Raw genomic sequence first — 15086 nt, 5'->3', positions numbered from 1 at the left:
TTTTATGATTGCAGTTTCTAAATTTTTTTGGTGCTTGTATAGTTTCTAGGCTGCTATACCTCTATACAAATATGTTTTACGTTCTGTATTGTTGTTTTCAGGACTGTACATAAATCAAAAGCAGCAATAAATAATATTAAGGTTGCATGCAGTCCAGCTATCTTTGACAAATTAGAAAACTAGGGATTCCTGGAGAAAAAGTTCTCTTTTTCTGAAGGAAAAATAAATAAATGAATAAATAGACGAAAAACTTTTACCTGTTACTGTGGAGAAAAGGTAAAGGCAAATACCTGACAACTCTGGCATAAAAAGATGGAATGATTCAGGAAAAATTCTAACCGACTTCCTAAATACTGCGCCCTCAAAAAAAAAATCCAATATTCTAAAAAACAGAAGGTCAAAGTGAACATATGCAGAGTTACATGAAAGAGTTAAAGTTATTGATGAAAGACTATTTGCTGATAAGGATGTATCTATTTGAAATAGGATAGCATTTGGGACTACTCGTACAAAAGTCTACAGAAAACTGATAAATCAAGGAACTGAGCAGGATTTAAACAAACAACAGACATGGCTGAGAACACATGAAATGTCACGAGTACAGCTGAGAAATAAGTGATGGCACAGGACCACTTACTCAGCTACTAACAAGACATTATTTGCTTTGGCCTCCGCAGAGCGAGACAGCTATCAATCCAGCCACAGCTCCAGAAATTCTTGAGACTGAAGCCCTAAAAAAGTGATTCTTATTTCTGGGTGCGCACACAGAGCACCCCAACAAGCCTGGCTTTCAAAAGCCAAAACATCCACCATGTATCATAGAGTCAGATGAAACCTTAAGTCACTTCTTGCAGACGAGTTCTTTCCCCCAAAGTGCTTCCCCTCAAAACTACTGCTACAAAACACCAGGGCCTGGATTCTCCAAGAAAACCGCTAGAAGCAATAATAATTTCGCATCCCAGTACCAACGTTCAGGTGCTATGCCCATGCGATGGAACCCTCAGCCCTCTTAGTTAGCCCCATGCCTTGTGCAGTGCCAGCAAATTCACAAGTGGCCATCACTGAGCAGAGAACAGTCCAAGACTGCCAGTAGGAGACGATGAAGGCCACACACAGCTAGCTGAAGTCCCACTTCTTCTCTAGGACCTATGTGTTTAAGCAGTGATACTCAAATTTCTTAGTTTTGATATCTTTTTCAAGGCTCCCAGGCTGTTCCTGAACCTACTGGAGTGTCCTTTCCTTCAAGGACACAGCTGGAGAAAGTGAGATACATCACACATAGCCACCATTTTGCAAGAGAAGCTTGTGCTTTCTGAAGTCTGTTGGGACGTGGGGGGAAAGACAGGAGCAGAGAGGCTCAGCTTTGTCAGGATGGAAGTGCTTGAGAACATCCAAAGCAGATCTTTGGCCACCTGGGAAAGCTGGATATTGAAAACGTAGGCACTTACACAGGTTAGGCAACTTCTAAGGTTAGGTGGCAGTTCAGTAGGGATATTGAGGATCTCAGTTTGGGCTTTCAATGCCTAAATCCCACTTAAGTCCCACCTAAGGCATCTAATCCTTTTGTGGATCTGGGCCTAAAGCCTTGCCAGGAAGGAGAGAGTCTATGCATGCAAAAGCTGATGGTCAGTGACAGTCTGGTTCTGTTAAAACTAAAAAAACACAGAGAACGACCTTATTTTGTACAAAGGAATAATGCAGAATAATCAAAGTCGCGTTCTAGTCACCGAAAGTTAATGGAAAGTTAATGCAGCTGATAGAGATCACAGTCCTGTCTTTAGACCTCATGACAGTTTTGCTGACCTGGAGAACATTATAACCCATAAATCATGGGTCTTCAACAGCCCATAGGAAGAAGTACATTTGAAAATCTTCAAAAGACAAAATTACTATAGAAGCCCTCAAAAAAACTTCACATACCAACACCAGCTAAGAGGTAAAACTAGAAAGGAACAGAAATTTATAAAACGCTGTACTACTTACATAGAGTTAATAATTCAAAGAATAACACTCTGTCATTCAGTGACCAACTAGTTTGCCATGCTCCATGAAATTAAGTAGTTTCAGTCCAGTTCCTGATAGCCAGGAGTCTACCTGACAAAGGTACCGATTTATTTCTCACTTACCTGCAGTGCCGCTGGCTGTCTCAGCGATGAAGCAAAGTGTGAGCAGACCCGGATACTGGTTTACCCTATATTCCCTACACTTAGTACCTTGGGGCTTTTTTTGCCCCGTTTTTTTTTTAAAAGGTGCCTGTACTTAAACAACTTGAATTTAGTTGACAGTTGATATACTGCCGATATGGTATATTCATATACAAAAAGTATGGTCTTTGCATAAAAGTAGTATCATAAATCAACAATCATAAAATACAAGTTTTTGTTATTATTCCATATTACTGTGTTTACAAGAGAGATATCATTAATTATTACTAATTATTTTATGGGTAAATATTTCTGCCGGTCCCCAGGTATGCACTGCAACATTTGCCTGACTGCACACACTGAGATTTCTGCATGGGTAAAACACGGAGGGCTCCATTTTGGGGTTTCAAATACACCTTCACAGAGCTCTGCATCAAATGAGAATTCTCGTCTAAGTCTCCTGCAGCTGCCCATCAACCAGCACCTGAACTTTATAAACTGGGAGAGAAACAAGGGGACTTGCCTCCCAGTTCTTCCTATCTGCAGATAAGCAAAGAGTTCTGGCAGCTCACCCACTATCTCCTGCAAGTTTTGCATTGCAAAATACAGGAGAGTAGACAAGCATGTACGTCACAGATCGTAAAGATGCCAAAGGTACTTTGAGCAAAGGAAAATCGCCCATTGTCCCGTGGTGCACTCCTTCCTTCCTGAACAATGCATTAGCTCTCCATAGTGAAACTTGGTTTCTTCTTCTGCCAGGCACAATGTCCCCCATCTGGTTTTCAAGGGATGTAGGAATTACCAATGCTTCATAATGAGCTCATGGTAAGGGGGCCAGTGTGGTTTCCCCAATTTACTTGGATATTGGTTTTGAGTCTCACTGTGGTTTCACCTGCATTTTACTTCCAGTTCTGTATTCTTCCCAGGATATGTACGCAAAGTCAAGACATATCTTTTCTGTCCAGCCACATTTGCCCTTTTGGCAAAATGTTAATAAACTTATAAGTCTGATTTACAGGAGTACTTCAATACACTCTTAGCACTGACACAGACAAGCAACAGAAAACATTTTGCAATTTGGCATATTTTTTCCCCAAATACTCCTGTTTAAGTGCTTTCCTTTTACTTCTGGAAAGTATTTATTTTCAGCAGAAGCCAGTCTATTTTTGCCTGCTGTTAATCTATGTATAAGCTAAATCTTACCTTTCCGATTCACACAAGCAATCGCCCCCTCCGTCTGGCAAGGCAGCTCAGAAGAATAAGGAAAGCTGGATTTGTCCTGTAGCTACCTATACATTTTAGTTGCAACCTGTGCGTGACAGAGACTGCTCAGCTGTAACAGATTGATGAGAAATTGTTTGAAATACTTCTGGTTGAAAAATATATAAATCATAATTACTGATAAAACAACATAGATGTATGTGACATCTATGAAATATAGAAATAACCTAGAAATATAGAAATAGCCAAAGTTCCAGTCTAGGAGTCTTATAATCTAATTTTTCCAAATACTGTAACTGTTACACGTAAATACACAAAACAGTAAGTCAGTATACTGCAAGGTGACAATGCCGTCTACAGAACAGTAAGGGTTAATTTTTTTGGAGAGGTTTAGGGGGCCACGGAAGTTGCTAATTTAGATTCACACTGATTTGAATTGTTCCATTAAACAATGCGCAAAGTTATTTTTGTTTGCATTTCTTACTGACTACTATTCCCGTTCCAGGTTCCTCCTTACAGAGCACAAACAGCACAGGCACAGCAGGGAAGTAGCACCCAGGAACAAATTAAGGAAGAAGCATTAGTGGAATGCAGCAGGCTTGGGGGAGAGACCCATTTACGCAGAGAAAGCGCTTAAGCAGGGACATTTGTGCCTGCGTCTACGTGTACGTAGAGAGGTTTGGTGAGCGCATGCCCAGGGAGGAGGATTTGGTTATGGTTAGAATTTGTGAGTGACAGCCATGTGACAGCTGGGAGTCAGCAAAGATTTTGTAGGGATGGAAATTCCTGAGATAGGACACACGGCTGCTCATGCGATCTGCATGTGCCTATCATCATGCTGTATTATAAGAGCTGACACTATGGTTTACCAGTTCTCCAAAAGAGAGGCTATAAATTAGGAAGAGGATTTGAGGAATGGTGTATGAGAAATGAAAGTCATAACATTTAAAAATGAAGGGATAAATATAACTTGTTTTCATGTTATTGAAAGAAGCAAATAAAAATCTCTAACTGAGCGACACAACACTACTAAAACTCGCATTTCCATTATTTATCTTTAGTGACAAGTTTGTTATTTCCTTAGAATCTAATTATTTTTTTTTCGTACTAACTTACCTAGAACGGCCTTGATCCTGCAAACACAAATACTTAATTTTAAGAACGTGAATAATCCCACTGGCTAGAGTTATTCCTACATTTTCAGGATCAGGGCCTAAGTCACAACGTGCAATTAAGCAGAGGCATTTCCAAAGAACTGCTTCATTTTCCCTTCTGGGGGTCTTACGCAAACGTGAAGCCAGCGGAGACATGCAATTTAAATCAAACCTGAAAAACTGAAATACTTTCCCTTTAACACTGAATTCAAGCCGATACAGTATCACATGACCTTTACCGTAATTTCTATTAAAATCATTTCATGTCTGGTTGCTTCTGCTATCCTGGCTCATTTGTATTGTTTACAACAAGTCATTGCTCTCGACAGTTAGTGGTGGCTGAATCCATGGTTACCAGTTTTTACATTCACTGGTTAAATGGAATGCAGCTCTTCGGTGGGGTTTCATGGAGAAAGCTCTTAAGAAACCACAATCCAGCTATCAATCAGGCTAACCTGGGAGAAATTAATCCGATAAACAGAGGTATCGCTACGTATGAAAAATTTATTGAAAGGGAGCTCAAGGCTTTTATTAGTTGCAGTCGCAAAAGTGGACACGTTTGGATCAGACTTAGTGCACGGAAGACTTAGGTTATGTGGTCTACATCTGACATTCATCCATGTTGTGCCTTCTCTGGCGCTCACTGCTAATAAAACTATACTGTTTAAGGCTTTAAAAAAAAAATAAATCTCAAACACTTATTTTACCAGAAATGTGTTCAGAATATAAATAGTGCTTAAATACAGGTTTAACCAGACTGCAGTCCCGGCAAAGTAACTTAAACAGACACAGACAAGATAGTAAAACACAAAACAGACAGCCTTGAGTAGAATTCAATTAAGACAAAAACCACCCCAAACAGTGCAATGTTGTTAACGACTAAATTAAGCCTGCAAACAAATATATTTTATTGCTACCTAAGAACAATGCGCATTAATTCCGTTTGCCCTGTTATTTATAGTTTGGCGTAGGGTGGGGTTGCCAAAATCAAAAAGCAAAGCAAAAACTTATTTGCAAGATGGACCCCCAAATGCTTTAAAATGCCTAAAAACATAAGAAAAGTTCTCTATAGTTTGATGGTTACAATAATTGTCCCACAAGCTACATGAGAGCAACAAATAGTTAAATCAAACATATTACTACTAGCTCATCTACTGCAAAGTCACTGTATCAGAAGCCCGAATTGATTTGTTTCCTCAGAACAAATTGAAAATGAATGTAACATAACATCCGAAAAAAAAAAAATACAAAAAAATCCCTCCTGCCCTGCTAATCGGATATCGTATAATGGTTGATTGCAGCTTTGCACCGTGCTATTGTTGCCTATATCATACATACTTACAGGTTCTGGGTTCTTCCAAGAGTTTGGTGCAGTTTCAAGGACAAATGTCTTAAGGAAGTCTTTCTACTGTGCAGCAGTGATCCTAGCTCTGATCTCATTACATGAGCAAAGTGCTACAGCTGACAATATAAAGGAAACTTCCTGTGTGAAGAAGAAATCTTGGAAAGTCTCAGGGTTAAAAAGGCTGCTTAAATGTGCTGCTTGATTTGCTCCCTAGTTGTGTATACACAGTAGCAGCTGATCTCTGTTTGCAGCCCTGCAGAAAGAAACCTTTGCTGAAAACCAATGGCATCACATTTCAGTGGAGCTACTGCCAGGCTCTGGAGAGCAAAGCAACCTTTGACAACTTCACCCAGTTCGAATCACCGGCGTTTGCTGCATGTCCTGCAGGACTTTTGAAACCGTGTATTTACTGTATTATTTTTATTAACGCCGCTCTGAAAGCCTGCATCCTAGGCAGTCGTGACACACGCAGGAGTCTCCCGCGCTGCAATAGGAGGCTTTGACTGTGTCACGACTGTGAACTGCAGAATTTGCCACAATATATTTTGCTTTGTCTTGATTGTGGCGTTTGCAGATGAGAAGCTGTTAGCTGTGCCCAAAAGCATTTTCTGCCTTAGAATTGCTAAATTAAGTGCAATAGGCATCCTGTTTATCCTAAATTCAGCCTGAGCCTGCCTTGCATCACTCACACACTTCTCAGTGCTTTTTTTTCTGATACAGAGTACAAGTCAAAAGATTTTGGGAGTGGGAGGGGGCTGATTCTTTCACGTAGTATCTTAGCTAGAGCCTTTTAGCATGGTCCCCATTGGACTAAAACCGTGGAGCGCAACATCCCAAATTCAGCAAAGTTCGGACCAAAGTCCCAGCGTAACTCCAAATATCTGTTAGTGCCCCCTTAGCTCCTGCTTCCGCCCTCCAGAACCAAGCAGGGATGGGCAGAACCTGCATCAGCTTCTGCGGTTCTTACTGCTGTTCAAGTAAACTAATAAGACCAGAAAAGCAACATTTAAAAAGAATACCTCTGCTAGCACTATTTCAACTCTTAAACTGGGAGGCAATACTCCGAACACATCCTTACATTTGATGTGAAAAGAATTGTCAATAATTAATTTGGATTTAGTTGTTTCACCACTTAGCCCAGGGTGATTCTCCAAAGAGTCACTGGGACCATACATTCCCCCAGCACGCGGTCAGAGCGTGACCGTAGAGCTTACACATTGCTTTCCAAACGGGACCTACTGCTCTCTCCAGTATAACCAGCAAACCTCAGAAACAAAACTTAGAAGAGATCCTTTTAAAAGTGCACCATTGCAGAGTTTGGTTAGGAGGAGTTAAGGGCTTTTTTCTGGGCATTTGTAAGAGATTATTCACCACCCTCTTTTCCCCTCAGGCACTCTGACTATTCTAGCTACTAGTATATTGCGTGTTATTTCTTTAATATTTTGAACTTTATTCCAAAGGGCAGAAACCAAAACTGACAGTACATGAAGACAGCATGCTCGATGATTCAAAGAGCAAAATAATTGAGATCCTGTGCATACACAACATCCGAGTGTGCGTACGCACGTTGCACACGTGCACACACACACACTCACGAGCACAAACAAGTATAAGGGTTTGTGGCCTAATTTTCAGAGATACTCATAGTTCACGTCCCCACCTCCCTTTGACTAAAAAAAAAGTAACAAAGTAAAACACTAAAAATAATTTTTAGAAAAGGTAGGCACCGTTTATAGCAGGGTAACCATACTGATTCAACGTGCACTTCCATCCAAACTTGCCTCTCTCCTTTGGGACACAGATCCTGTCCACCCCTGGACCGTGTCACACCAAGAAATGAAAGCATGTGGTGGCACCAGCAGGATTAATCTTGCTTTCCTCCCTGGAGAGACAAACAAGGCAGGGAATCGAAATCCTGGCTACGAGGCTGGGCTCACTGACTGCGGGCATTACCTCCGACACATCACCTCACCTTTCCATGCCTAAACTGGTACCATCCCATTTAATGCGTGTTGCAAAAAGCACAGCTTCTGAGCCTCCGTTGCTCAAGCTGTGAGACGGGCATTGCGTGTCGAAGGGTAAAGGACTAAAACCTGAGGTTGTGCGTCCAGCTCCCAGCTGTGCCGTAAGAAGGACCGTGACCTTGGACCGCCTGCTCTCTGTGCTCCAGTGCCCAGCCTGCTGCCCAGACCCTGCATACCTCCCTCTCAACCCTCGTCCACCTGGTCCCTGAAATACGGCAGGAGAGGGTTTTTATCTGTTAGAAATCCAGCAAGAAATCCAGCACAGAGTAAAACAAGCTCTTTTTGTCAGGTGGAACTCAAGACGTTAATTTAAGACAAGTACCCTGTGGAAGCAGGAATTTCAGTGAATGAAGTTTCTTCCTCGAGAGCCTCTAAATACCCAAGTGCCTGCGCAGAAAGGCTGAGACTCCTGAATGCAGCACAAAAGCAGTAATCCAACTGGATTCAGCAGTCCTACCCCACACAGCCCAGCTGGCAATTGTCAAGGCTGGAGGACGTCCGCTCTGGGTTAGACTCCACTCCTTCTTACCTCTCCTCTATAGTCATGTCCCACCCGACACAGCTGGGTCAATACAGATACAGGGACGCAGCTCCTTCAGCTCCCTTCTTTTGTAAAAGCATACACGGATCCCGACCACGGGACACACAGGAATTCCCAAACCTTTCTCTTCCCAGTCTTCCCAGCTATACCTCAACCTGCGACACTCTGTCTTCCCCTTTCTCTCTTTTCTGATATTCTCATTAAATTTTGTTTTCACAGCGTTGTATTCGGCAGGGAGCACAATTCAAAGTCCATTTTCCAACCTTCAGAGGACAGGGTAAAGTGGCCTGGCTACTAAGGAGAGGCTGCAAAAAATGCCTGGAGAGGAGGAAGAGCTATGCAAGAAATGAAGAAGGGGAAGGTGACCCTGAGCTTAGGCAATGTCAGAAGCTGTACGTCTCCATCCCTCCTCCACCTGTCCCCAGTGGAAAGGATGACCCTTGGAAACCAACCCCCCTGCCTGCTCTTCTGAAGTCTAAGCTAGTACTGGTGCCCAAGATGGGCCATGCTTTGCCTTCCTGATGTCCATCAGTTGTAACAATTTAGAAAGTTTCTTGTTTAATTCATGGAGGTCTTAAAATTTGAAGACGTCATCAAGAGGCTAATACTACAAACAAGTAAAACAGCAAATTCTCAGTTTTAGCATCAGTCTCAGGATATTAGTTGTATATTTTAAAACGCTGTTTCCGGGAGTCAAGTAATAAGAGACCAGCGTTCTCTTTTAAAAAGAGATTTCTGTCTCTCATAATAAAAGAGGAATGATTGAAACTATCCACATTAAAACAGAAGTCCAGCAGAAGCACAGTGACCCTTTTAAAAGTCACACTTTTTAACTAGTCTCAAAATTTTCAATAAGCAGTATTGGGTTTAATTATCAATCTCTGAACCCGACAGGAATACAGGGAGTAATGAGAGCTACACCTGAAAGCACCTGGAAGGCCAGACTCCCAAGAAACACATCCTACCTGTTTTATTCAGGCACTTAGGCTTTTGCTTAAATATTAAGTCCGAAACTGTTCATTTAGACCTGTCTGATCTCTGCACAGATCCTGAACTTGTCCTATGCCCAGCCTATCCATATACATATTAACTGTGACTACTGGATTTTCTTTTTAGCATTTTAATGCATTTGGGTCCTCGTCAATGTATGGAACACCTTCCTCATCCTCACATACTGAGCAGTTACGCTTTCCTCATTGAAATTCCTCCATAAAAGTCACTTCTCCCTTTTAATCTATTAAGACTTTAAACCAAAACCAACACAATCATCAAGAAATTTGTATACCTAAGTTAGTTGTTGTTCCCATCAGCAGCTCTGCACTACCTTATCATTGAGGATTCTCTTTCCTGGTGAATTTATTATGCTTACATTTTGTGCAATGTGTTCAATTAAAATTGTTTGGTTTTTCATAAAATTCTTGTCTTTTGTTTGCTCTCTAAAGTATCCAGCACGCTTTGAAACCAATATAGGTGATAATATAGATGTAAATATTGCCATGGCGGCATCACAATAAATTTGATGTTTGGAATAATTCATTCAGGGTGTCTAGATCCAATTTAAATTCTTTCTCAATTTTAACCGAGGCTTCATAACCAGATGAACTTAAACCAAGGTGTACGACTTCATGCTACACTGGTAATCCACCCTAACTAGGAAATAAATTTTCAGTGATTAAGTTGAATTGTTCGTACAAAACGCCAGCTTCAGCTTTTCACCCATACGAAATAGCTTGGAAAATATATACTGCATGTGTTTATTATAGCTACAGTTGCTATGAACATCTATAACTCTCCAACAATTTCTCTGATTTATGTTCAAAAACATACAGGGCATGAAATGATGCCTGCAACCTTACATTTCCCTCAAGAACATTGTGGAGAGAAGATATATTCCAAAACATCATGTTAGGTTCCTTGTTATGTCTCCTTTTTAAAATAAATGTATGATAATCAATTACACATGCTTCAAAGCAACTGCCACTAGATTCCCCAACAGAAAAGCTGTTTGAGAAAAGTTCCATTTTCTTTCCCCTAATGGTTGAGTTATAATAGGAGATCTTGCTCAGATATTAAAGGAAAAAAATTGTATTATAAAGGATAGGCCCTGCTCAACTTGCATATGCATGCGCAGGTTTGTGCTTGCCTAGACTTGACTTAGAACAAGGTTTTCAGAGAAGTAACATCTCCACCGATCAACATGGTAACAAAAGCATGTGTGTGTGAAGATCTTGCACCTAATCTCCTTGTTATATATGCTTGTAGTAATCCAACTGATGTCAAGAGAATGACACAGATGATAAGTTAATGTATCAGGCTCAACTTTCCTTTCAACCTCAATATGCAAAACATTCATTTAAGAAGTCCACCCAGCTGTAGCTTCCAGCAGAAACAGAAACCTGCAGATGTTTATAGGAATATCAATTAAGCTGAACGGGAGCTCTGCCATTAACACTGCTGCATGTATGATCGGACTTTGCAGACCTGCCTGAACTCCACGCGGAGACTGAAGTGCATGTTTTCTCCAGGGTATTGAGGCCGATGGGTTATATGCCATTAACAGGTGAGCATAATATGGACAGGGACAAGGGCAGCATCCCCGGGCTGCACCCTTGCCCATGAAGGGGAGACTGGAGCAGCCGGCACCCAGCACAGGAAAGGCCAGGAGCTTTTGTCTCCCCTGCACCAGGTAGTTTGTGCTGCCTGCACCCCAAACAGGGAGCTCCCGGTCCCTGCATCCTGGGCTTTTAATGCCTTGGGTTATGCCGCAAGCTAGACAGCTGGCAAACAAAATAGCAAACGGGACTGGATGGGACGAGGCCCTCTAAGGAGGACTGGCACCTATTGGCACTGAGTTTCAAGCAAACGTGGAGTAAGCTGGATCTGAGACTTGTTTCAAATAAATCGACAGCCCTGTTCATCCCTGCAAGTGTGTGAAATCTGTGTGCCAAATCTAGAAAGAGGAATAAATTCACTCATTCCACCCAGTTGTGGTTTTTTCCTGTCTCCCTTTGAATCAGACCGTCAAAGAATGAAAATTCACAGGAGAGGAAATATTGGATTGCACTCTTTTTGGACTGCAGCGCTATTTTATCTGTTACTAATGAAGCCTTGGAGAAGGAAGGGAGATTACTGGATGTGCGTGCCTATTGCCCATGCAGCCCCAGCTAGATAGCATCAACAGTTGTTCTCCTATTTTCACAGTGGGAAATAAGCAGGTACTAGCTGTATAGGAATAATCAGGAGGAATCTAGGTCAGAATCAAAGCAAGACTCTGTCCGTTTGACAAAACTCACATGCAAACACAACACTCACGTAAAAACAAAGAACTTACTTGTAACAGTTCTCTCTCTTAAAGTTGCTAAACAAGTGTGCAAACATTGGCCTACCTTGAGTAAAAGACACTATTCCTTTCCTGTGACTTTTGAAAAGGCATTCGGAATCAATATAAAATTGCAATATTAGGAAATGTTATAATCATTATTTCAAAAAGGCAGACTTGAAAGGGTCTCTTGTTCATGGGTAAATCTTCAGTTAGTTTTTCTAGTACCGGTGGTTCAATCGAAAGCTTCACCAACTGCCCCCTGGAGAAAACTGAAGATCTGCATTTAAATGGAGATATAGTATTTCCAAACGCACGGTACCTGCAAGGCAGATACTGTCAAGGTTTCTTAGTGAGTGGATCTCAAATTGTATTAGGTACATTTCAGTGCTGTAACTATCCCCATTTCGTAGGACTGGGGCTATTTCCATATCATTTTTCTGTGTGCATGCTTTGCAATATTTGTCCTGATAAGCCAAAATTAAACCCCCATCCGCAACAAAGCCCTCACATACCAACAACAAGGAATTACAACCTCATGTATAATTTTCTGATATGCACGATGAAGACTATATTAGATAGCTTGACTAGAAATCTTAAATAATTGAAAACTCTGATGACTTAATAGAGTAGTAAGCTTGGTTTACAATGCAGCCAATTTAGAGCCATAAAAACACTGTGTAAAATTTTTATCTTGTGGTTGACCATTACGTATCCTATTTATTATTCCAAAGTATTTCAACAGCATTTTTCTTCGTCAGTGTGGCTGCTGGCATTTAGCACCCACTCGCTAAACGCACGTGATTTTCCTGGAACAGCTTTAGGAAAAGAAAACAAAAAAATAACACATCGCTATAAAACTGATCCTTGTTACAATATGCATCGTTTCACATTCTGACTTGAACCGACTTCATGTGCTGCAAAATATGTTCAAAACCACCAAGACTTAAATATAATAAATCAAAGCTGTATACGTGAAGTTAAAAAGACTGGTGTAACTACCGATCCCGACACATCAGAGAACCCAAAAAAAAATAAAAATCAAACCTCATGAATACTTTGTTGCTAATGTACTTGAGTTCAAAGAGCAGGGTTCCTCTTAGGAAAACATCTTAATTTTCATATCAGAAAATCGTCCTAACCTTCCAGAAAAGTTTTTGCGAGTATGCAAGGAAGGCAGAGAGGTTTAAAGCGCAAAAGACACTTGTGATGAGTTTCAGACACGCAGGCATTAGTCCAGGCAGCCTCTCACTGAAATTCAGGTTGCAATTGAAACGTCCCTGTAAACAAGGTTACTGCGAACGGCCCAAGATATCCTTCTCAGCAACACCTTCGCCAGGAGCCCTTCAGCTGTCTACTTAGTTTGTTATACCTTATCTCGCAGCCCTGACATCCTAATGCTGATTCAAATTCAGGATTCAAAATGAAAGATGAAATATCTCTAAGATCACTTAATATTGAAATACCGTTGCAGTAATAAGTGGTGCCAGGCTTGAGATAGGGATGTAGTACTCTAGTGGTAACCTTTTAATTTCTGACAAAGTACTGTGGAGTAACTGTGATACTGCACACACAGTTAATGCAATCAATTTGTTTTCCTTATTTTAATACTGAGCACACTGAATGTCGTGTTTACCTTCTGCCCCCGTCACATTTTAAATTGTAAAGTCCTCTAAAAGGAGACCTGCCAGGTTCCCGTACAGACACGAAACCCCTCACACCACGGACCCTCCCCCTCTCCGGCATGCAGAACCATGGCTACCTTGATGCTCTCAAGACAAGGAAGATCATAACCACATGAGTCGCTTCGTCATTCTAAGTCTTTGGCTATTTTCAGTGGAAATGCAACGCACGCACCATGTATAATCTAATGTAGGTTATATTGTAAACTACTCCGGTTCCGAAAGTGACGGTAGGTATCCTACACCAGAACATTTTGTCCTCTGAAATAAAACAGGGAAGTAATGCCAAAATGTATCGGGCAAGTTTTACACTATGTATTTGAGACAGGGTGGCTAATAAATGCTTGAAACTTTGGTGGTTTTATACAAAGGGCATTCAGATTTTCCTCCCGGCCACAAAAGAAGATAGGTTGAAGTGTGTGGGGGAGGTCATCTGTTTTTCTGTTGGGTTATGTTTGCTGTTAGAGTCTCCTTAATAGTATGAAAAGACAGGATTGGAGGGAGGGGGGTGTTAGAGAGGGGGTGTTGGGGAGGGGAGGAGAATTACGGGAGAGAAACCCAAGCTGCTCAGCGCCTGCCTTCCCACACTACCATTCACCTTCATTTTCCTCTCCTTTATATTCTACTCATTTTTACTTGCCTCCCCCATTATTTAGTCATCTCCTAAATGCAGTCCTCTCTTCTTTGCTATCACGAGAAACATATTAACTAGACCAAGTCCTCGGAGCACTTCCCCTGCAGCACTTCAAAATATACCTCCAGACCACTCGCTCCTTCATAGCATTAATGCCCAGGGGGAAATAAAAAAAAAAAAAAAAAAAAAATCAGGAAAAACTAAAATTTCCTCACAGCCGGGTCACATCCAGACCCCCACACGCCACCACTTCTCTAACCTCCCCCCCCCCGCCGGAGCTGGGAGGGTGAAGTATCAGGAGGGGCAGACACTACATTGACTTTCCACACTTTCCTTCACCCCTCCTGGTTTCGGGTGCGAGCGGCCCCCCCTGCCTTTGTGTGTGCGTGTCCCCTCTGCGGGTCCTGACACCGCGGCACAACGCGGAGCAACGCGCGTCCCGCCTGGCACGGCCACGCCGGGGGCGGCGATACGGGGACACCCCGCAGCAGCAATGCGTGTCCCCCCCCCTTCCCCGGCCCGGCGTGCGGGGCTCCCGCCGGGCCTGCTCGGCTCCCGCCAGCCGCTCGCAGAAGTGTTTCAGGAAGGAGAGGGCGGCGGGGGAGGAACGGGGGCGAGGACGGACCCCCCCCGCCGGCCTCTCCCCGCTGGGGCGGGCGGGCCCCGCCGCTGCCCGGGCCGCGCCGCAGCCGGGACACTTCGGGGTTCCCGAAAGGGCACCCCGGGGAGAGGCAGGGCGATGCGGGCAGCTGTCGCGATAATCACACGCGCCCCGGCACCGGCTTTGAGAGTCCGCTCCCCCTTGCCCGCTCGCAACCGCCAGAGCCACCCCGGGACCCCGGCCCCAAACTCTTGCTGGCTAAAGCCTCGTCACTTCCCCGGCACTCCTGACCCTGGGCAAGGGGGGGGGCACACAAAACCTGCTGGGGCAGGATCTGTCAGCGGGAAAAAAATAATCCTTTCCCCCCTTACCCGTCACCCCCCCCACACCCCCCCCCCCCCCCGGCCCAATAATTTTAAAT

At 42.8% G+C, this 15086-nt stretch overlaps 1 protein-coding gene across 21 annotated transcripts in view; it reads right to left on the bottom strand.

The window, feature by feature from the left end:
- The window catches only part of ESRRG (estrogen related receptor gamma), a 407888-nt gene that overhangs the window by 371703 nt on the left and 21099 nt on the right, over window positions 1–15086 (bottom strand). For 2 of the 21 annotated variants that reach the window (XM_054194171.1, XM_054194170.1), the window contains exon 1: window positions 5862–15009. The exons of 15 other annotated variants lie outside the window; for them this stretch is intronic. In XM_054194171.1, coding sequence (XP_054050146.1) covers window positions 5862–5959 — 98 coding nt within the window. In that variant the 5' untranslated portion in view covers window positions 5960–15009. Of the gene's footprint in view, window positions 1–3347; window positions 15010–15086 lie in introns of those variants that run through there. 4 more of the 21 variants (XM_054194172.1, XM_054194190.1, XM_054194178.1 and 1 more) reach the window with 4 other exon arrangements.

Source organism: Rissa tridactyla, chromosome 3 (genome assembly GCF_028500815.1).
Source record: "Rissa tridactyla isolate bRisTri1 chromosome 3, bRisTri1.patW.cur.20221130, whole genome shotgun sequence".
Taxonomy (NCBI): domain Eukaryota; kingdom Metazoa; phylum Chordata; class Aves; order Charadriiformes; family Laridae; genus Rissa; species Rissa tridactyla.
Note: the sequence above shows the minus strand (reverse complement) of the source record. Positions and strands in the feature narration are given on the sequence as shown.